Source organism: Spinacia oleracea, chromosome 2 (genome assembly GCF_020520425.1).
Source record: "Spinacia oleracea cultivar Varoflay chromosome 2, BTI_SOV_V1, whole genome shotgun sequence".
Taxonomy (NCBI): Eukaryota; Viridiplantae; Streptophyta; class Magnoliopsida; order Caryophyllales; family Amaranthaceae; genus Spinacia; species Spinacia oleracea.
In genome coordinates this window covers 51320164-51345386 of record NC_079488.1, presented here as the reverse complement: position 1 = coordinate 51345386, position 25223 = coordinate 51320164, and the positions used below count along the sequence as shown (strand labels likewise).

At 38.2% G+C, this 25223-nt stretch overlaps 1 protein-coding gene across 1 annotated transcript; it reads right to left on the bottom strand.

Moving 5' to 3' along the window:
• Positions 1–20258: 20258 nt before the first annotated feature.
• Positions 20259–23795, bottom strand: LOC130467418 (uncharacterized). The gene is made up of 4 exons (XM_056835922.1): positions 21418–23795; positions 21037–21336; positions 20853–20958; positions 20259–20768 (listed from the first exon to the last, which is right to left on the bottom strand). Exons 1-4 carry the CDS (start codon positions 23793–23795, stop codon positions 20259–20261), a joined length of 3294 nt encoding a protein of 1097 aa, XP_056691900.1.
• Between the last annotated feature and the right edge of the window lie 1428 nt (positions 23796–25223).

Below are 25223 nucleotides of genomic sequence, written 5' to 3'. Positions count from 1 at the left end.
ATGGGCGAATGGGCGAGGGCGAGAGCAAGGCACGAGCAGTCGCGTGTGGGCAGCAAGCGAGCTGCGCCACAGCGCGCACTGCCTCAAGCGCAGCGAGCGCAAGCTCGCGTGCCACGAGTGCTACGCCCAAGCATCAATCGCTCGCGCGCAACGAGCGCTCTTGTGCGTGCGACGAGCGCTGCGCCCAGCGATGGCGTGCGAGTGCTTGTTGTGCGTGCGACGAGCGCTGCGCCCAGCGATGGAGTGCGAGTGCTTGTTGTGCGTGCGACGAGCGCTGCGCCCAGCGATGGCGTGCGAGTGCTTGTTGTGCGTGCGACGAGCGCTGCGCCCAGCGATGGCGTGCGGGTGCGTGTTGCGACGTGCGACGAGCGCTGCGCCCAGCGATGGGCTGCGGAAGCATGCTCGTGCGTCGAGCGCTGGCGCGCGCAGCGAGCACCATGCGTGATGCCTTGCGATGCTGAGCAGCAGCGATGCGACGCAGCGCATGGGCTGCGCGCACATGGCCATCGATGGCTGTGTGCGTGTGGCCCATGGGCGTGCGTTGCGTGGGATTGTTGCGTTGCGATTAGATCGTTTTGAAATTTTCAGTTTACGTAATTTTAATTAATTTTAAAATTAATAATTTAAATTATTTTCTTGGATTTTAATTTTGAATATTGTAATTATAATAAATTTTATTTATTCTAAATATTTTACTAAAATTAAAATCATGAATTAATTTAAATACGACTGAAATTAAATTAAACTTTTTGGATTCAATTATAAATTTATATGAGCTTTAAATTTTAATTAAATTTGTATGTTTCCGGTTAGACTAGAAATACATTTTTATGTTTAAAATTAGTAAAGCATATGAATTTATTGGTTTAAGTGGGAGCCCTTTTTAGTCATAAACTCTTGATTAGGTCTACAAATCCTTAAGGTTAAAACAACTTGATTAGAATTAATAAGGACTGAATAATTTGTAGATTATTGGTGCCCTTGATTAATTGTTGCAAATGTTTATGTGATGCATAATGTGTTTTACTAACCAGCTATGTGGGCCATTCATGATAATGAATGGGTGAATGGTATATATTGTATAAGTACTGTTTTGCAGGTTATGAAGTGACTAGTATGGCCCAAATAGGATAGAAAATATGGTCTGCGTACCATTAATTTGAATGTAATTGGTCTAAAGTACCAAAGTTGTTTTTCAATTCAAATATGGTCTGCGTACCATCAAATAGTTGTAATTAGTTTTAATTATAGCTTATTCTATTTGAAGAAAATGGTGCCTCCAACGGAGATTTTCAAGACGGACTTTGAAGTTAAATCTTCAAGATGAAGTCGGGCCATACTAGATCACATTTATCTTATGCATGTTTTAAGTTATTTATTGCTTTTAAATATGTCTTAAAATGCATGAGATCAAAAGCTTGATTATGTTGCATGATTAAGGATTTTAGTTCACTTAAAATCTAACCAACATAGTAAGAGCCTTAAGTTCCAAACTTAAAAATTGAGTTAAAAGGTGCCATGCCAAAATATACACTTGCTTGGATATCCTTTACATCAATCTAGTAATAGTTTTCGCTCAGCGAGGTGTTACTTATTGGTCCTAAAGGGGCAAGGTACACAAATAATTTTGAGTACACGTTAGTTTTGGTGAAACTCAACGATATAAGTAAGGAGTCCTTTTATGTCGTGGCAAAATCGATAGGTTTACCTAATAAGTTCTTAGACGTACCTATCAACCAAGAGTAGTTTCTAGACTATTAGCAAAAGGCTTTTGCTTACCTAAAATATTTTAGAATTGAGTCGACAAACTGTGCTTAATTCTTCAATGGTTTTAGGGTCTTGGAATCATTTTATTCACACCTGCCGGAACACATAATTCGAATAAAATGCTAATGACTTGTTTAAATTGCATGATTGCTTTCATTTTCAAGTTATTATTCATGATAAATGTTTAGACTTTGCATGCTTCAATGAATGTTTTAATTATTGTTTATAATTAAATATCTTGCACTACAATAAATCCTTTTAGAAAGGTAACAGCAAATTTCCTCGATTGGTAGTGAATCCAAGAACGATTCACGGAAATGAGAGAAAATGAGCAATTTAAAATGTACGTTTCTTATATCGACTTTTATGGTTGTTTTCGAATATCAAAATCGAATGGCAAACCAATTAGTGCTTGTGAATTCAAAATACAATGTAGTTGAGATCATAAAGCATTGAGTTTAAACGCTCAGCCTTACCAATGGTTAACAACCTAATATCTTTGTCCATTTATTTCTCGAATGAGTCTAGTCCCTAGACATTCGAATAGATTCATGCTTAGAGAACTTTAGAAGCTTCTGGTAAGATCATCTAGTTGAAACAGAATATTCAACATAAATAAAATGGAAAGAACTCTGTTGGAATGACATCGGACATGTCTAACAAAGTATAAAAGTCAACACTATAGAATTCAATTCTTAAGACTATAAGAAAGGGTACAAGAAATAGGAAAACAAAGGAACAAATGAAAGGAATTTATAATTCCGTTTCTACCTATAAGTTTATGTTTAAAGAGAAGTGACCTAGGAATCAAACTTCCTTGGTATCATATACCGCTTGAGGTTCTTACTTCGGTAATAACTCAAACAATGGAAGCTAGGCTACACTAATGACCTACAAGTGGGAAATGAAGCATGGCAATGCTACATTAGTTGTAGGGTCATCTAGTTTGTTTTAAGTCCTTTCAAGGCTGGAACTTAATGGCTATTTTGTTCCATAATCAGCATACCTAAATTTCTGCTTCAAACACAGAAAGACTCACATTCAAGAAAAACAAAAACAAATGTTTGTTTGTTTATTTGAATGAAATGGTCATTTACGGGTTGAGTCAATATGCTTGATTAAAACAAACAACTCTTTAACAATAAGAACTTTACTAGGTTCAAATCAATCTCTTGATTTGAGTTCCACTAACCTTTAGCATTGTTGCTTAGACCATATCAATAAGTTAACATTCATAAGCTCTATTTTGATGGACTTTTGAAAGTTGATTGATTTCTAGATCAATTCAAGACAAGCTAGTCTTACTTGTTGAAAGTAACAAAAGATATGAACTATTGTTAGAACGCCTAGACAATAGAGTTCAAAGCTAAAGAAAGATTTTATGACTTTATTATTTCACATGGATTTGAGTGAATATAGGTTTATTTACTCAAATGTGATATAAGTTGAATCTGTTTGGCTAGTTCAAAGATTCAGAAGTATAAAATCCACTTGGCAAGAAATCATAAAGATCTAGGTTAGATCATGATTACTTGAGACCAAATATGATCATCAATGATTGTGTGTTGTAATTTCACAATCTAGGTCCATAAGATATGGCATATCTTAGTTGGAATAATCGAAGTCAATTAGTACTTGATTCGATTAATGATGAATCATAAAGACTTTTCCTATAATTTCTAAAACAAAATGCTCAACTACCACCAAACTAAACCAAATTCGTCAAAGCTATTGAAAAGTAATTTCAGAATAACTTTTCATAAAATATATCTAGAGAGTTGCAAAACTCAGTGGGAGCTTAGTGTTTGTCATTCGACAAACTAAGGCCCAAGTATAGATATATGTTTCATTGTGATTTATTCAAATGAGACACAAGGGTATTGTTTCTACCACGAATTTTTGAGAACATAATGTTTGTTTGCTCGAAATAATGTCCTTTTGGAGATTCGTTTCCAAAATGACAAGTGGGAGAAAATAGACCTCGAAAGTCTTCGAGGCGAACAACAAACATAAACGGACATTCAGGAGGCTTTTCGAAGTTCTTTAGAAAACCCGAACATGTATTCTTTAAGGACTTTAGAAATGGCTTTAAAGAATAAGACATCTCTTAGAAGACTTTACAAGTGCTTCAAGGAGAACAGAATATTCAAAGAACTTTCAAGTGGCTATTGATATTCTATTGTTTGATGTTCTATACCCAAGTAGGCATAGAGTTCAAATCACTAAAACTATGCAATTCTTCTATTAGATAGTGAAGAAACCTAGAACTTGCAGTCAAACTATTATCATGTAGATTAATGAGTTTGTGACCTGTAAGAAAGCTATGACAAAACCCAGATTCCCGAAAATGGTTAGAGGCCATATATAGACTCAAATGTTTTAAATGGTTAGAGGCCATAAAACATACTCAATGTTTTGATGACAAAATTGAAATTTTGTTGATTTGCAAGAATAGTTTCACACCTATTGGTTGCAAGTTTGTTTTAAAGGATAAAAACCATCAAACATTGAATTGTGTTCACACACAAACTAGATTAGTTGCTAAAGGTTACAAGCAAATTCATGACATGGATTGTGTTGAAACCTCATGCATAACCGTAATGCTCAAGTCTATAAATCAAGCAATGATTGCATATTGGTACATATGGCAATTGGATGACAAAACATATTCCTCAATCAAATGTTGGAAGAAAACTATGTACATGGCATGTCATAGGATTTGTGGATCCAAATAATGCTTGAAATGAATGCCAGCTTAGGAAATCTAAGTACAGATTTAAGCAAGCAATTGGGAATTGGAATTGTATTTTAGTGAAGCTAATAAGTATTTTAGTTTCATAAAATATACATGATTCTTATAGATATATAAGAAGTTTAGTGAGAGTACGTAAAACTTAATTGGTCCTATGTGTATCACACACATATCTCTCTATTGTGAAATAACATTCAAATGCTAATGACTTAGATTTGAAATTATTCATCAATGATGGACCATGGAAAAACTTAGTACATACTGGGTATTAAGATCTATTTACAAAGATCTTATGATATTGTTTTGGATTAAGTAATGGCATTTACTAAATCAAACACGAAAGACTCCATTGGAGATATTCGACCCATATGAATAAATCTAAGTAAAGGATGTTTGAACTATGTATAAGCATTTACTAAGTTAAACATCAAAGAATCTAAGTAAGATTCTTAAACCTATATTATATGTCAAAGAATTTAGCTGGATTTAGTATCTACTGAAACTAGATGAGCTAAAGTTACATGAATAGAATTCAATTGGGAATTATTCTGCAAAAGAATTTATCATGTATGATATAATATGAGGATCGTCAAAAACGTATCGTATGACTTTAGCCATGACGAACATATACCAATCTCTATTGATCTAAGTAAAGATCAACTAGATTGAGATCAAGAATACTTATGGTACTTGAAAAGGTACATAGGAATAGTTCTTGATTCAAGGAAATAAAGATATGCTAAATATTGATGCTACACGCATAAACACTGGCAAAGGATCAAGCAAGACCCTTTGGAGTTAACCATTGATAAGGACGAGCTATAGAGCATCGTGTTTTGAAATGGCAACATGGATTGGAGACCATGAGTTGTTGCGTGGGAAATTAAAATAATAATTTCTATGTTCTAAGATATAGTTGGAGAGTCTTCCACATATCTATGAACTGCTTGGATAGGTAAATCCAAACAAAGCATCACTAGCAACCTATACAGTTGAAGTAAAAGTAATTATTGCCTAAGAAGCAATAAAACAGGGTTGTTTAAAGTTCTTCACTGAACTTGGGTAGATCACCTATCTGCTGGCTTGATGGTTCTTCATTGAAAAATGCGTAGAACCACTCTTGAAGCAAGAAAAACGTCTGCTAACTTGATGGTTCTTCATTGCAAAATGAGTAAAACCACCATTAAAGTAAGAAAGACTAGATCACATAATAAACAAACTCGAAAAGATCTTATCATCATATCTCGAAGAACATTCGATGAAAAGGATATTAAGATTGGCAAAGCATGATAACTAAACCTATGCAACAAGTGAGAAGCAACACTCACGTTGTAGCACTGGAAATCAAGCATAGCTTTGAATTCCATAAACTGTTTTAGAAGATGGGTTTGAGGCCCATGGTGGTAAAACATTGGGGTTGAACATTTATCATATATGAAATGAATTTTCATATTCCATTTAATCTTGGTTTAGTATTAAATGATGAGTCCCTTCAATTTGACGATATATTCAAGATAGACTGTTAGGACCAGTCCTGTGACTAAGAAATGTCTATCAAGTGAACTTGAATGTCAAAGGTTGGAAATGGTCCCTAGCCGGAGTTTTCTATAAAATTGGACGCATAGAAAACGTTAGACGACTAGAATGCAAGATGACTAGTAGTTCTGTTTCTTGAACTATGTGGACATGGCAATGTCATAATCATTTGCATAGATACTTACTTTGGGAAGACTAGTATCGGACAAGACCTATGAAACTTTACTGTAAGAGATGAAAATCTGTCATAAGTAAATTTCATTAAAATTATTAGACACTAAATCCTCAATACCTGAGTGATTTGAGATTACTTGTTTGAGAACTGGTTACTTTGACGTTGACCAACCGTCGCACCGTAAAAGGAGGCTATAAAGGCAACGCTCAGGTAATCACCTATCAAACGAAGTCTAATCTCAAGATCGCAAGATTGGGATTGTGCTCCCATAAATCGGGATGAGATGCTTAAAAGTTGTACAAGGCCACTCGGAGAGCTAGAAACTGTGAAATGCATGGCCGTGCTCGGATGAATCATAGGCTATGATTATCTGTTTATTTGATCAGTTGAACTCTGAAACCGAGGAACACCTCTGGACATAATAAGGATGACAACTCTTACCTTATGTTCAAGAGCAAGCATCGAGCGACAAAGGAATTAGGAAATGCACACTTGTCCCTAAGGACAAGTGGGAGACTGAAGGAAATAATGCCCTTGGTCCAAGTATGCATTCAATGTTAAGTCTAATAAATGCGGTTCAGTATTAATTAACAAGTTAATAATTCAGTGAGATCAAGTGAGCTGAATGCCTAGCTAGAGGCCGCTTCAGTTCAAGTGGAATTAATGATATTAATCCACAGCTTACTCTTGACTGAACCCGTAGGGTCACACAAATAGTACGTAAACGGATCAAGTATTTTATGGCATTAAATACTCCATCTATGGATATTCGGAATCGACGGATCTTGGTTTCAGTGGGAGCTGAGATCGTCACAGGCAAGAAATGAATGCTCCGGAAACGATGATATTGCCGGAAACGGAAATATGGATCGTATCGGAAATATAAATATTATCCAAGTCGTTGATGTTGCCGGAAACGGAAACATGGTACGTATCGGAAAATATTATCGGAAATGGAAATATTGCCGGAATCGGAAATATTGCCGGAAACAGAAATATTGTCAGAATCGGAAATATTATCGGAATCGGAAAATAATTCCGGAAACGGAAATATTAAATATTTGTTCGAAACGGAAATTAATTCCGGAATCGGAAATATTAAATATTGTTCGTATCGGAAATAAATTCCGGAATCGGGAATTTAATCGGAAGCGCGTCGTACGAATTAGCATCGGACGAGACTTGCTAGACGAAGGCCCAGCACGAAGCCAGGCCTACGCTCAGCAAGCCCAAGCGCCCAAAAACACGCTGCCAAGCCACGCCCGGTCCAGCGCAAGGCCAGGCCCAGCAATGGCCTTGGCGCGCGCGCGGGGCTTCGACGAGTGGGCTGGCGCTGTGCGTGGGCCGCAAGGCCTGCGTGCGGTGCTAGCGTATCACTCGAAGTGTGTTACTCGAATCCTAAGGCTACCGGGATTTGTCATATGATTAAATCTAATCCTAAAAGATTTAGTTTATTTAATTAGAGTCCTAGTAGGATTATAATTAAATAAATTAGTATCCTAATAGGATTCCAAATCCTTTTCCATAACTCTATAAATAGGTGCCTAGGGTCACATATTTACATCGAGTATTCAAGTATTCAAAGTGATTTTTGAGAGCAAAAATTCAGTCACACAATTGCCTATAAGTGCCGAAAATTCTAAGAACCTTAAGGGCGATCCTAGTTGGTCAAGCTTAAGGCGGATCCGGACGTGTTGTGGACTATCTACGGAGGGACGACACTTGGAGTCCTAAAGACTTGTTCTTGTTCGGTTCGGGCGCAGCTGGGGAAGGCACGCAACAAAGAGTATGCATCTAAACTATGCTAAATGATTATGTGTAAATAATATGCTTTCCTGGATTTATGGTTTTTCCGCATGATTTATGAATTGTCATATGTATCATAACCTAACAACAACATGGGTAGAAAAGGAGGGGACAAATGTATCTAATTTCATCTGAAGGCTACCTAAATAGAAAAATGCCTTCGTCCTCCACAATGTGCATGTATATGAGTCATAAAACACTACTAATAGTTGCAAATCAATACTCAAAATCAATGACACACCAGGAAGCTATCACACATCCTAACCAAATCAACTAGTCAAGCACCAAGTCCACAAATAGTTAGTCGGAGTTGACTCATGTTAAGGCATCAAAGCAATCGAATATCAAATCATGGCTAACACATCTACATTGCCCATCATCAAATACCAAGAATCAAAACAATTTTCGTTCAAGGGGCACAGGGAAGCATGATATTGTATTCATCGGAACGTATTTTTGTATTTTTATTTTTTTCAAAGCAATAAACTACTCTAGAAAACATTAAACACACCAAAATAAACACACAAAAATAAGTAAATGCAAAAATAAAAGGAAAAACATACCTAATATGTACAAGTGAGTGAAACACCCCCCAAGCTAAATCAGACCATGTCCTCATTGGCTCAAGGGGTATCATGAGGAAAGTGAGCAAACCGTGGCTTATTTGTCGCTGATTCGCAAATCGCCCGATCGGGCAGCAGATCGCCCGATCGGGCAGCAGATCGCCCGATCGGGCGAATTTCGAACCTTTCCGTTGAATCTGTGCGCGCCCTATCGGGCGCACCTCGCCCGATCCGGATCGGGCAAAATGCAATGCCTTGTTTTATTGACTTTTCTCAGCCCAGAATCCTTCCTTGACCTTTCTACGACGTCATCATCAACCGCCCGATCGGGCGGAATTTCGCCCGATCGGGCTTTTCACTCGCCTTTTGTGTGGATCGGGCAACCGTCGCCCGTTCGGGCGATTTTCCAACATTTTCCTTGAATCGACACGCGCCCGATCCGGCGCTCCTCGCCCGATCCGGATCGGGCAAAACGCAGACTACTCCGTTTCAGCTTGAATTCAACTTTTTCGAACTTGGAGCCTTAGACCTGCACAGCATTAAACGTCCAAACCGTAAAATACCCTCTTCTCACCTCTCTAACACCAAAAACTACAATGAAACACACACTTGCTCAAAAATTATACTAAAACACACAAACAAAAGCAAAAAATACACTACGAAAAGCAATAAATGGATAGTGAAATAATCATCCCCTATTAGATTGATGCAATGTCCCCATTACACAATCTCAGTTTATGTACAGACAACGAAAGGAAGGGGATGAGAGCCACGACAACTCATCGAATGGGGGCACCAAAGATGGTGCCATCTGGTGTCGAATCAATTGCCTTGGATGAGCTATGTGGCGTGGGAAGTGACAGACCACGACCCCGATCATGAATACGGTGCCCACCGTTCACCGAGCTTTCGGCCTTTCGTGTCTCAGCATCATCAAATCGTGCCTCCCGCAAAGAGATTGGTTAGTAAATAACCAACGAAAGAGCGCAGAAGCTTGTCATGCGCACTCGCACAACTTTCGTGCAACAAGACATGCACGATAATCAACAACAACATTTGCATAAAGTCCGAATGAACTCTATGCCAGTAAGGAGTAGGATGCCTAAAGGAAGAAGAACAAAAAGAAAAAACAACAATAAAAGAAGAATAAGAAAAGGAAGGAAAAGAGAAAGTAGGCATACTCTCCTTATGGAAGTTGTTTTTACGGACTATTGATTCTTCAACCTCAATGATCAATGAAATAGCTCTCTCTGTGTTTTGGAATTCATGGTGGATAGGCTCTTCACCATATAGAGCTCTCTGCAAAGCATCCACCTCTTCTTTGTAAGTATTGTAAGTACCTGCGAAAGATTCACAAAGAGGAACATACTCTATTGGGTCATTGGGCATTTGATTTTCATGGGGAGGAGGAAGATCCTCAAGTAAAGGTTTTATGGGGAAAGAGAAGGGGAGTGAGACGGTGTAAATGGGGCTAAGAATAACCCTTCTTGGACTTGGAATATGAGGGGTAGGGGTTGACACAACAACAAGGGTTTTATCAACTTCAACTTCCTTATGGACTTGCTCTATGACATATGGCTTTTCAGATTCAACAAATCCTTCATCCATTGATCCAACAGTCAAATCATCATCCTCCCACTCATCCTCAGCCTCTGTTATAAGCTCCTCCCACTCTTGGTTGCCTATGGGTTCACTCAGTTGACCCCCATCCCCAACACAACTCGAATCATTATTTTCAATAATTTCTGGAACTTTTCTAAATCTCTCAAGAGTAGCCTTACTAGCTTTAATAATCTCATTAGTAGCCTCTTGAGATCTAGTACACTGAATCTCAATCTCAGAGTTTAATCTTCTTAATTCCTCTAAGAAGCTATCTCTGCTTTCTGATTCGGGTTGAACAGGATTGAGCAAGGGTTCACAATAATACACGGGAGAAGCAACAGTGGAATCATGAGGCAAAACATTGATATCCATGCAAGGGTTAGATAAGTCGTTAGAATATACATGATTATCATAAACATTAGAATGCACCTCATTATAACAAGCATTCAAGGGAGAGGGGGTAGAAACATGTAGATTATGCTCATAATTTGGATTAGCACATGTAACATAAATCGCCATTTCACGCTCATACAAATCCCTTGCAAACCACATATAGTAATCCCACATATCATCCAAAGACAAGGCTCGAAAATCACCATTAAATCTACTTTCTATCACATTCCTTGTATACTCATTTAAACCACCATAAGCAAAACCACAAGAATCCCAAAGATTAAAATTGTGGTAACCAATAAAATCATTTAGCCTATCGAAATACACCCAAAAAGGCTCATTTAAGAATTGAGGGAAAGAATAATAATCCATTTTTTTCAGGGGAAAAAAAAATTAAAAAAATAATAAATAAAAAATAATAAAAAAATAAACTAAAGAAAATAAAATATATACATGGTCTCAAAGAACAGGAAGTTCTATGAGACTCAAGAAAATAATCTAGATTATAAAATTAGTAGCGGAAAATTAAACCGTTTCCCCGGCAACGGCGCCAAAATTTGACAGGCTAAATCGTACTCCTATCAAAGATAAACCTAACGTTCACCAACTAAAAATATAGCAAGGGAAGCAGGGATCGTATCCACAGGGAAACAGGCGTTCTTTCTACTATTAAATTATTAATCTAGACTACTGGTAACAAGAGTTTGGATTGGGTTGTGTATTAAACTAAAGCAAATAATCAAATCGGAGAATAACAATATTAAAGGAATCTAGGGCAGCAGTTCACCATAAATACAGACCGGGATTGGACAACGAACAATGACAATCAATTAACAATCATAACTAGGAAAACATGCATCTCTCGAATCTTATGAATTCCTTAGGATAGAACAACTAGCGGGCTCTCGCTACGTACTAGAAATAATTCCTATCTAATAGCCACAGACCAAAAACATCAGATTTATACCTCTCGGCGCATAATCCAAGGTTAATCAAACTCAAATCAAAATAGTCCGGCCGAACAGAATTGACGAGCAATAATAATAAGCTATAGAAATCATAATCAATCAATCAATAATCAAGCCCACATATAATCCCAATCATGCATTCATGGATCCCCTAAACCCTAGAAATTAAACTACTCACTCATGATAATAAATAAGAAAGCAATTAGCATAATGGAAAACATGATTAAAGCAACAAAATAAATTAAGGTAGGAAATAATACCGAATTGAAGAACAAATAAAATAATAAAGTTTGGATCTTTACTTGAAATTAAAAAATAAGTATTTGAATAATTGGAGAGAAAACTAGAAATAAACTAAGTATTGAAAACTAGAATAAAAGATGTCACTAAAAATATAAGGGGCTAGTATTTATAGTTTGCCCAAAATAGAGCCCAAAATCGGAAATAAAATCTCGCGAAATACGCTGGAGGTTGGCGTGGCCCGATCGGGCGACGCTTCGCCCGATCGGGCGATGTGCTCGATAGTGGGCCCGATCGGGCGAAATTCCGCCCGATCGGGCGGTTGCAAAATGCCCTGAACAGCGCCCAGAATGACTGCCCGATCCGGATCGGGCGAAGCCCGCCCGATCGGGCGCGTGTTGAAACTGCACGATCCTCTATCTTCAAAATGGCATATCTCCTTCGTTATTCGTCGGAATTAGGCGAGTGACCACTTGTTGGAAATCTATTGAAGTCTAGAATCCAACCCAATTGGAATTACATCTTTTGAAGTTGTAGAACTTGAGTTATGCTTAAAATAGTGGACTATAGTCATTTTTGTACTTTCTTCGTTATTCGCTTTGCTTCAAAACTCTTTAAACTTAATGTTCGTGCTCTCGAAAGTACACAATCTCTTGTATTGATTCAAATGAGTAGGAAATGCACAAAAATATGCTAATTCCTACAATGATGAACCTGAAACTACAAACACACTACAAGGAGCACATTAGTACTCAAAATCGCTCCGAAGCGCTCATTTGAGATCAAAAAGTACTAAAGGACGGGGGTAAAAACTCTATATAAAACACACATATCAAACACCCTATCCCCATTGTGTTCTACATGTTCCTAGGGTTTACCATATTTGGTAGAGAGGAGACTCAGAATGTTAGGAGTACGGAGCTGGAGATTTTGGGTGGCTATGGTTTAGAGGGGGAACAGAGGTATACAATGAACTTAGCCCATCATATGGCTTCCCAACTTTATTCAATAGCCACTAGCTCCCACACCACTCGCATCACCATTGGTGGGTTGATCACCCACATTGCCATGGCCACGGTAAACTTTGTTGAGGCTAACCAGACTCCGGTTTTAGGTAGCAACTTACTAGACTTGGCCTATTTTGCTGGGCTTCGCCGACTGCAGGGTGAGCATGGTTTGTTTCGCCCGGGTGCTATGTATTGGATGTTCGAGGGGAACATGCTTTTCTCCTTGCCTGACCCTCAAGGCCGCACCCATTTCAGACCCGGCCAGGCTCACTATTTATATGTTGGGATTGATCACGAGCAGCAGCCTGAGCCCCAGCCTGACCCACAGCCAGAGCCCCACCAGTTTCAGCCCGAGCCTCGCACCTACTTTAGGAGGGGGCGTCAAGGGGATGAGGGGAGGCCACAAGGTGGGCCTACACCGGAACAGGAGTAGGGGTCCGTTCATGAGAGGTTGGGCAGGCTTGAGATCGGTTTTCATGAGTTCGCGAGTGATCACCAGAGGGCCATGTTCCCTATCTATGATCAGTATGCCAGACAGGGCTGTATTGCTGCGGATGCCCAGCACTCTTCCTGGTTTACCTATCCCGCGGAGGGATATGGAGCTCCCGGTTCCATGGGCACCTTCACACCTAACCACTACGGTGGGTATGGAGAGGGCCCTAGCGATCATGGTGGTCGAGGTGGTGATGATGGTGATGATGGTCAAGGCCATCACTGATGCTGAGGATGATCGAGATGGTTCGATACCCCTTGAGCCAATGAGGACATTGTCTGATTTAGCTTGGGGGGTGTTTCACTCACTTGTACATTTTAGGTATGTTTTTCTTTTCATTTTGCATTCACTTATTTTGGTGTGTTTCTTTTAGTGTGTTTATTGCTTTTTAGGTTAATTTATTGCTTTGAAAAAAAAAATACGTTCCGATGAGTACAAAATCATGCTTCCATGTGCCCCTTTTTATTGGAAATTGTTTTGATTCTTGGTATTTGATGATGAGTAATGTAGGTGTGTTAGACATGATTTAATATTCGATTACTTTGATGCCATGACATGAGTCAACTCTGATTAACTATTTGTGGACTTGGTGCTTGACTAGTTGATTTGGTTAGGTTATGTGATAGCTTCCTGGTGTGTATTTGATTTTGAGTATTGGTTTGCAACTGTTAGTAGTGTTTTATGACTCATATACATGCACATTGTGGAGGACGAAGGCATTTTTTCTATTTAGGTAGCCTTCAGATAAATTTAGATACATTTGTTCCCTCTTTTTCTACCCATGTTGTGCTTGTGCCCTTTATTCGGTGACTAACCACATTACAATCCCGTGAATTCCCCATTGGTTACTAGTCCCAAGCCTAGCTTGGGGGAGCTAATAGTAGTGAGGTGAGGGAGTTGCGGTGTGGTACATTTTGAGCATATTGAGTATTGGAAAAGGGAGTTCTTCTTATCATTTTTGTTGATGAAAAAATGAGTTGAAAAATGAAGGAGATGAGAAGAATAAAACAAATGTGAAGGTTTCTAAAAGAAAGAAAAAAAAAAAGAGAAAAATCTATTGCTCTCAGAAAAAGTTCAAAGTATTGTTTCAATCAAGTTTTGCAAGTTCATATCCTTATGAATGATTGGTTATAATTGTGAAAAAAGGCAAGAAAGTATGGTGTTGGTTATTTGTTGTTTTGTCATGTGTTGAGTGGGAGGGTTATGGTCATTATTTTGGTTGATCATGGTTGTATTTAGGATTTATGCTCCCTAGAGCCAAGGCTTTAAAGCTCACATTATACCCAAACCTAAGCCTATTATTACAAGCTTTGAAGACCTTCCGACCTTTGTGCATAGAGTTGTATTAATGTGAAAATAGTTGTTTATCAATGCAAGTTATGACATGACACATTTCGAGTCGACTAATAGGTTGAGTGTATGTTTTTCTAGACACACGAGTGTTGTGAGTTTGGTCGGGCATTGTTCACTCATATGTTGGGAGGAGAGCGAACGGGTACATCTTTTACCCGCCACATAAATGAGTGACGAGTGTGTGAGCACTAGTCTTGAATTCCATTGTGCACTTGTGGTTCGCTTTGTGTGACGATTGTTAGGGAGGATTTGTGGTTGGGTGGATTTAATTGGTTGACATTGATGCATGTTCGTTAGATTTTGCCTTGAATTATGTTTTTCATTTTGAAATATGTTGGTGGTGAAGTTGGTCTTGTATTCATCGATGATTTCCTTGCTTAGGGACAAGCAAGGATCTAACTTGGGGGAGTTTTGAAGGAAATAATGCCCTTGGTCCAAGTATGCATTCTATGTTAAGTCTAATAAATGCGGTTCAGTATTAATTAACAAGTTAATAATTCAGTGAGATCAAGTGAGCTGAATGCCTAGCTAGAGGCCGCTTCAGTTCAAGTGGAATTAATGATATTAATCCACAGCTTACTCTTGACTGAACCCGTAGGGTCACACAAATAGTACGTAAACGGATCAAGTATTTAATGGCATTAAATACTCCATCTATGGATATTCGGAATCGACGGATCTTGGTTTCAGTGGGAGCTGAGATCGTCACAGGCAAGAAATGAATACTCCGGAAACGATGATATTGCCGGAAACGGAAATATAGATCGTATCGGAAATATAAATATTATCCAAGTCGTAGATGTTGCCAGAAACGGAAACATGGTACGTATCGGAAAATATTATCGGAAATGGAAATATTGCCGGAATCGGAAATATTGCCGGAAACGGAAATATTGTCAGAAACGGAAATATTAAATATTTGTTCGAAACGGAAATTAATTCCGGAATCGGAAATATTAAATGTTGTTCGTATCGGAAATGAATTCCGGAATCGGGAATTTAATCGGAAGCGTATCGTACGAATTAGCATCGGACGAGGCCCGCTAGACGAAGGCCCAGCACGAAGCCAGGCCATCGCCCAGCGAGCCGCACGCAACGCACGCCTCGACCAGGCCCAACGCAAGGCCAGGCCCAGCCAAGGGCGCGCGCGCGCACGCAGCACCGCACATGGGTTGTGCGCTTGTCGTGGGCCGCAAGGCCTGCGCGGGTGCACGGCTTGTGCGATGCGTATGCCGGAAATCCTAATTCTATTGGGATTCGTGCGAAGATTAAAATCCTAATCTTATTAGAATTGCTTTGTTATTTAGAGTCCTAATAAAGTTCTAATTAACAAATCCACATCCTAGTAGGATTACAATTCATTTTCCATACCTCTATAAATAAGGGCCTAGGGGTCATTATTTATACAAGATTATTCAAGTATTCAAAGTGAGTTTTTGAGAGAAAATTCAGACACATTTCTTGACCATAAGTGCCGAAAATCTTTAGTACCTTAAGGGCGATTCTAGTTGGTCAATCTTAAGGCGGATCCGGACGTGCTGTGGACTATCTACGGAGGGACGACACTTGGAGTCCTAAAAGACTTGTTCTTGTTCGGTTCGGGCGCAGCTAGGGAAGGCACGCAACAAAGAGTATGCATCTAAATTATGCTATATGATTATGTGTAAATAATATGTATTCCTGGCTTAATGGTTGTTTCCGCATGATTTATGAATTGTCATATGTATCATAACCTAACAAGTTTGATATGTGTGTTTTATATAGTATTTTACCCCCGTCCCTTAGTACTTTTATGCGTCAAATGAGTTCTTAGGAGCCGTTTTTAGTACTAATATGTGTTATTGAGTGTGCCTTAAGTTTCAGGTTTGATTAGTGAGAAATTGGTCTTTTTAGACCCGCTTCATGGTGATTTAGGCCACTACACGAGCCCGAGGAAGTTCGGGACCATTATCGTCGACTTTCGGGAGCCTTGGATGCTTATGGTTGAGCCCCGGGAGTTAGACTCGGTGATATGGGCGAAAGATGTTGATGATTGCAAATCGCCCTGTGAGCCGAGGGCGAATCGCGAAGATCGGGCGAAAGAAAAGAGATTTGAAGCTTTCTGTGCACGCCCGATCGGGCGCACTTCGCCCGGTCCGGATCGGGCGGCCTTCTGGGTGCAGCTGTGAACATTTCGCAAACCGCCCGATCGGGCCGACTATCGAGCACATCGCCCGATCGGGCGAAGTGACGCCCGATCGGGCGATGCCAACCTTCTGCAGTTTTTCGCGAGTTTCTTTTCCGGCTTTTAGGCTGAGTAGTACTCTGCAGGTTAGGCTTCACAGTAGGTTGGTGTGAGGCTGCAAGATTCGTTGTTGCTGTTTTTTGTGCTGCTATTTCAATGAGGTTGGGAAACAAAGGTCCTTTTGACCATCTACTTTGTGCAACCTTTGTTTGCGGTTGTGATGCTCCTGTAAGAGTTGGCGAAATTGATTGTGGTAATGGGTTAGAGGATGGTTTTGACTGGGTAACAGCTAGTTTTGATGATGTCTTAAGTTTTTGCTTTGAAATCATGGAAGTAGACCGAGGCATGGATGATTGTGATGCAACCATTGAAGGAGATGATGTAGAAAGGGTGGGTTTTTTAGCAGTTGTGGGTTGTTTGATGGGTTGTGAAACAGACCCAAATGATTGTGATACTCCAAGTGTTGGAGGGGTGAACGGTCCCCAGTTTTGGATGGATGGATCAGAAGATTTGGGTGATGGATCAGAAGGTTTGGGTGACTTCGATGCACCAAGGCTTGATCTGTCATCGGTAGCTAAAAATGTTCTTTTAGTACTGTAAGTCATGACTTTTAGTTCCTGTTCAGCAAGTAAGAAACACAATCAGCCATGAATAAAAAAAAATGATGAAACCAACAAATATAAGAATGAAACACTAAATAGTAAATAGGATATAAGCAAGCTGCATATCTGGGATTAATTAATACTTTGTCTAATCAAGATGATAGTGTAATTTGAACTAGTAAGGCCACAACTAAATACACAGCTCAAAATTCTTATGGACTACCGTAAAAAATCTAGCAGTGCAGTCAGCCAATAAGTTCGATTATGAACATAGAGACTCAATAATCAAAGAATGCAGAACCTAATAACATGGAATACACCATGACTTGGATTAAATAGAATATTTATCTTTACAAAACCATTATTCTTTCAGAAAAGAATTTGCTCCATAAAACAAAAAATACACTCTGTAAACATAATACTTGACAGGTTTGTGTTTCTTGAAAACAAGAAACTTATTTTTATCAATCAATATTAGGATACTATTAGTATTAGTAGTATGGTACTACATCTTTTTTCTTTTTTTAAGGGTACTATAACTCTATCTTAACATATAGTATATATATATACAATGGCGTTATCAGGAAATTTGGTGGCATTGTTTTCGTTCTTATGTCAGAGTTGGAATTCAGAATGTAGGTAAGCATGTTCAGCCCTATCTTTCTAGACTTAGGACATTATCTACCATCAACTAAAGAAGGAACAAAATAAGCAACCAACTCAAAAACCTTGTTATAAACAGATGGAAGCAGAAAACACTAACAAAATCCTAGATGGAACCACAGATTAGCAGTAAATTGACTCATACTTCTTTTGTCTAGAAATTCACTGATCTATAAACCAAGAGACAACTTCTCCTATAGAGAGAACTCCTGGCATATCAGCAAATGCAGCCAGGCTGCAATCTTACTAGCCAAGGACAAACTGAGACTGAATCCCGATGCACACCAAGTTTACTCTGGGACCCTTGGACAAGAACAAATCCAAAAACAGTACATCAATCTAGAAAACTGTTATCTTTACAAGACTGTCATCTTGATTAAACGAAATTTGACAAAGAAAACGAACCTGTTCTTGCAAATGATCAAAGTACTAGTAAGGGTGTTAAATCTGCTGGTAAATTAGCTGGGAAGAAGAGGCGTGGTGGTACTCTGGTGTTAAACAAGTCTGAGGTGCAAGTCAATGAGGGCGATGCAAATAAAACGAATGTTGATGGTGGAAAGCAGATCAGTACTAAGTCCAATTTGACAATCAATGAGAGTGATGCAGTTAGTAAGGGTGGAAAACATGCTGGTAAAATAGCGGGGAAAAAGAGGCGTGGCACACTAGTGTTAAACAAGACTGATGAGGTGCAAGACAATGATGAATGTATCAGAAGTAAGCTGTTTGTTGATAATGATGAAGATGTAAGTAAAGATGGAACCAGTAAGTCGAATTTGACAGCAAATGAGAGCGATGCAGCAACTTCAAGTTCCTTAAACATTATTCCTGAGTTGGAAAAGGTTAAAAATAAACAAACGGCACACTTCATACTTTGTGGACATAGACCACAGAGAAAGGAGTTCCAACAACTCATCAAGCGTCTCAAAGGAAAACTTTGCAGAGATTCTCATCAATGGTCATATCAGGCTTCACATTTTGTTGTTCCAGAACCGATCCGCAGAACAGAGAAGTTCTTTGCTGCTGCAGCATCTGGGAGGTGAAATTCCTATCTAAGCTTAGTTTTCTTTAAGTAAAATTAGTTACAAATAAGGAACGTGAAAGGTAAGGTGACTTGGTATATCCCACAAAGCTGCCTACACAACCAGATTTACTGTCTATTTCAAAGCAACGCATCGAAGCATCCCCCGTCACACACACACACATCTATCCATTCTATCACAAAGACAAGAGAAACAATACATGAGACTTATCCTTTGGTTCATAGTCGACCAATTAACTCCACGTCTATATTAAGCTTCTAAATAGTAAGTTGCCTGCTACTGAGTTGCAAAAGCAATCTACTCATAAATATTAGCATAGCAGGCGGGAAGTCAACACAACAGGAAGCTGAAACACTTAAGAAGCCAGCCAACACAGAAGAATCAACTGTAACGTAAAAAGATAGTAGCAGACCTCAACCGATAAGTCGCCTGCAACCAGACTGCAAGAGAAAAGAACCAAAATGCAAGAGAAAAAAAACCAGCCCCTGCATACATCAGAACAGAACATCAGAACAGATTAGAGAACCCTACCCAGAACAACTTGAAGAAAAGGCTGAACTCAGCTTGAAACCAGCAGCACAGATGCAGATGCTCAGCCTTTAGTTAGTTTTATTTTGAATAAAATTTCAGTAATTTGCTACAAACTTCAGCCATGCTACATTGTGAAGACATTCATAGGGGTGAAACCGTCAATAGGCTCACCACTATATATGGGTGTACAGAGAAATAAATGTGTTAATCTGCAAACCTAATTAAGGTGAATGATATAAGATTAAACGTTGTTTCAAACATTAAACTAAATTCAGATATCATATTGCTGAATTGCAGATTTATCCACAATCCATCATCCCAGTCTTTCCTTTTAATCTTTCCCTTCATTAGTCACTCACCTCAATCCTTACTTTATTATGCAATAATCCCAATAACCAAGAGACAATACAAGAGAGTAACCCAAGAGCTTCCGGAAAAGAGCATGATATAACTAGTACATTGAAAATAAAAGATAATAAGTCCATAGATCGAATCAATAGAATACAAATACAAAGAATAACGGCATAAAATAAATAAGCATGGTCAATCGGCCCCACCCTCTTCCGCTACTGGTAAAGAATCACCTAAATCAAACAAATCTCTAGGCTTATTCTTAACAACATGGAACCATCCTTTTTGTATCTCATCTTCTATGTAAAAAACTTGTTTTGCTTGAGATGAGAAGACAAATGGATCATCTTGCAATAATCGTCCAGTATGCATCAATTTAGAGAAATTGACACATACTCCGCCGTTTGGATATGTTCTTACACCCCTACGAATGTCTACCCAATCACAACGAAACAATACAACTTTATAATCTCCATAGTAATTTAATTCATAGATATCCATCACTTTTCCGTAGTATGCCACTCCATCCGCTTCAACCATAACTCCAGAATTTTGTGTCAAAAGACGACAATCGCGATCAGTGGAAAGGAATTTGTATCCATTGATTATGTATCCTTTTAATTTTCTACCATAAGAATGCAAACCACCCGCCAAAGCTTTTCTTAGTTTCCCATCTTCGGTGGTTGCATCTATGAAATGTACCTACGATAATACTTAATTATATCAAATAAAGTTTATTTTTTCAAAAACAGAAGTATGTATTAACATTAAAAGAACTTAAGTAACCTTGTTTCGCAGCCACCCTCCAAATTCATTGATGATCCATTTACTTTCATCACTCTCCGCGACGGAAATTTCTAAGTTCATTTGACGCTTCTCGGTTAAAAATTCACTTCGTGGAAGAAGAAAAAACATAAGAGTGATTTATTACAAAATTTTTTATTCAAAAGAAAACCAACATAATACTTACTCTAGATCCCCTTTGATCTCATCAGAGTGAAGTAAAACGTAGCGATGGGCTTGTTTTAAGCTTTGACCATCAAGGCGAATGCTGACCTCCTTTCCAATGACTCGACCGCCGGAATTAAATAAGTAATCATCAGAATTTGAAATGTCATCATCCATCCTTTTAGGCATGTTGAAGATGGTCTTAACACCTTGAAGATATCTCGAGCAAAACCTAATTGTCTCCTCTAAAAGGTAGCCTTCCGCAATAGATCCTTCAGGTTGGGCTTTATTGGTTACATGTGACTTCAAATGGGACAAGTACCTTTCAAATAAAATATTTGTATATAATAAATGTAAATTATTTAATAAAAAAATATATAATTCACATAGGTAAGATATAAACCTTTCAATGGGATACATCCATCTGTATTGCACTGGTCCACCAAGTTTAACCTCCTCCACTAAGTGAATCAACAAATGGACCATGATTGTGAAAAATGAAGGCAAAAACTCCATTTCCAACTGACAAAGAGTTAAAACAATTCCATCTTGAAGACCATCTAAATCATCTGGATCAATACTGGTGGAGCACAACTTCTTGAAAAACGAAGACAATCTAGCCAACAAGTCAATCACCTTTGTAGCATTAGAAGCTCTTAAGGCGACGGGGAGGATATCTTGCATTAGAACATGGTTGTCATGACTCTTGAGGTTAATCAACTTCCTTTGCTTCATATTCACACAACTAGAAAGGTTGGATCCATATCCATCCGGAACTTTAAGTTTCTGCAAAACAGTTAAGAATCTCTCTTTTTCCTCCCTAGACATAGAATAGGAAGCTGGAGGCATGTATTCATTTCCATTATGATCAGCACTAAGCCAAAGGTGAGTCTTTATTCTCCATGCTTCAAGGGCTTCTCGATCATCCCTATTATCTCTACTCTTATCCATACTAAGAAGTGTTCCCAAAAGATTCTCAGACACATTTTTCTCAATGTGCATAACGTCTAAATTATGCCTTAGAAGATTATGCTCCCAATACACCAAATCAAAGAATATGCTTCTCTTGGTACCAAAGACAATTTCATCTTGGACATCATTGTTATCAGTATGTCCTCTTTGTCTCTTTTTCGGTGGTGCCTTTGAATTTCCATAAACATACTCGACCTTTTCTTGTTGCCTCAATATATCAGTGCCGCTAGGACGAGATGGGGCTTCACTCAACTCATTAGTTCCAAACTTCTCACAAAACTTTTCACCCTGACGTCGATATGGGTGATCTGCGGGTAACCATTTTCTATAGCTACAATAACAAATCTTGTTCCCAAATCTATCAGAAGGTGTGGAATCCATGCATATAGGACATGCATTGTAACCTTTTGTGCTCAAACCAGAGAGCATTGCATAGCCAGGAAAGTCATTAATAGTCCAAAGCAGAGCCGCGCGCAAATTAAATTTCACTCCGTCAAAAGCATCAAAAGCTTCAACCCCTCCCCACAGCAATTTTAACTCATGAACTAATGGTTGCAAATACACGTCAATATCATTTCCAGGACTTGCTTTTCCGGGAATAAGTGTGGACAAAATGAAAGAAGATGGTTTCATACATAGCCATGGTGGAAGATTATAAGGAATCAACACCACTGGCCATGTACTATAAGTAGTGTTCATTAAACGGTATGGATTAAACCCATCGCTCGCAAGACCTAATCGAACACTACGAGGGTCTAATGCAAAATCTCTATAACGCTCATCAAATGCCTTCCACGCTAAGGCATCGGAAGGATGCCTCAAAATCTTCTTATCATCTTCACCCAATCGCTCTGTATCATGCCATCTCATATCTTCTGCTGTTTCTGATGACATGTAGATTCTTTTTAGTCTTGGGATAAGAGGAAAATATCGCATTACCTTAGCTGGCACACCTTTCTTACAAGTATTCGTACCTTGATCACTTACATCGTCACCCTTCTTACCCTTGGTTGTTTTCCACCTCGATTTACCACAAACATGACATTTGTCTTTCTCTAAAAATTCACCCCAATACAGCATACAATCATTAGGACAAGCATCAATTTTTTCATACCCAAGGCCCAAGTCTTTTATCATTTTCTTACTGTAATAATAAGACGAGGGAAAATCAAGTATTTGAGGAAATGCATCTAAAATCAGCTTCAAGAGCATATTGAAAGATTCAATGGACCAGTGATGCATACACTTCAAGTGAAATAAGTGTAGAAGAAAAGATAACTTTGAAAAATTAATACACCCCTCATATAATTTCTCCTCAGAAGCTTGAAGTAGCTTCTTATATGTCGCATCTTCTTCTATTGTAGAATCATCATATTCAACATCTGTGTCGTATGACACGGGCTCCTCAGTCCATTCACCATCCTCTCTTGCTTCAAAAGTTGGAAAATTGGGTGGCACATTAACACTAAAAGCTGATCTTAATAGTCCTCCCATATTATCTCGACCTACAAACCCACTTTGATTACCAAGGGATCCTTCACTAGTACTCCCTCCATCACTCCCTAACATACGTTGAACCATATCCCCTTTACCATGAAAGATCCAATTTCTATACGACTTATAAAACCCCTTAAACAAAATATGTCGCTCTACATCATTAACCGGGAACCATTTATCCACCTTACAGTTCTTACATGGACATCTAATTTTTCCTTCGAATAGACCTTGATTGGCAAACGCAATGAATTGCATACAACCATCGATATATTCAGGGTGGCCAGTGGGTAGATCTATCCAACTTGTATCCATATCTATACGAAAAATAGTATAGTAATAAGATATATAATTAGTAATATGCGTTGTATAATATGAAATTTTATAGGTAAACGTTATGATCATTCTTATAACCTTGATATAACATATAATTCATAACATAACTTTATGCTTTCTTTTTTTGGCAATTAACAATGATTTTATTAACAACAAAAGAGACCTTGAAACATCAAGGTTACATTAATCGAGGGCCACCAAACAAAATCACCTCTAACAGAGGCACCTATCCAACCTAAGATATTACCAATAATCTAATTAGTGCTTCTACAAGAGGCCTTAAACAATATCTCTTTTACAAAAGCATTTACTGATTTAAAAGCCTTCTTAAAAACAACAGGATTTCTACAAAACCAAATGTTATAAATTGATTCTGAAAAGCACATGACATAACTTTATGTTTCTTCTTTAATTCTTCTTCACTAGTGACTAATATTTGGTACCTATATTCATCTTCTCACTAGAACTTCATTTCCATTAACTCCATATTATATTTTTTTAGCATAGAAGGTCATACTTTCAACTGCACGTGAATTCAACAAGGAAAACAAAGCATGCGAGTTTCACTCATTTATGAGCACAAAATTTCAACATAATGAATAAGATGGTAAAAGCTAAAAGAAAATATCCAAGGCAGGAGTCTAATAATTGCACTCAAATTTTTTGTTTGATAATATGTATGATTTAATCTTTTTATCACTTACACACAACCACAAGTTGATTAGAAAAATGAAGGCAAATTCTTCATAATAATAAGAATGTCAAATTTAACACTAAGCACCTGTAAAACGCTTGGGAGAGAGATGTTGGGATAAAGTAGATCCCAAATTCCACGAAGAAGCTTAAAACCGGCGGCCACTTGAAATAAAGTCCAAAGCTTCCAATGCTTCTGTGTAAGATACATATTTGAAATGGTAAGTAAAAATACAAATTTGAAATGGTAAGTAAAAATATATTAACCAAAAAAATATAATTAAGTACAAGTATAAGAAAGGAAAATAATATTTAGTTAACTTTTTAAAATCTTAAGTTCCCGTGCATTAGCACGGGCACATACTAGTGTCAAATAATAAGCAAATAGGTGTTGAAACTAACGAAGAATATTACAATTTACAACCCTTATAAAGAAAAAACAAAAAATCTATAAGGTGACAATAAGCGACAATAAATATGGTAGATGTGTTGATTAGTGGTGATAGTGATTTGAATATTCTTATTCCCTATAAACTTATCAAGAATAGAGAGAATGGTTTCATGTATTTAAATACCTAGCTAGCACAATAAGAGAAAAAAAATTCAGTAGAAGATATTTGGATCTACAGAATGTGAAGTAGAAGCAGCTCTATGAACAGGTTGAAACTGAAATCCTTAAGACAGAACGGATCTGAACAAACTGGTCAGAACTGA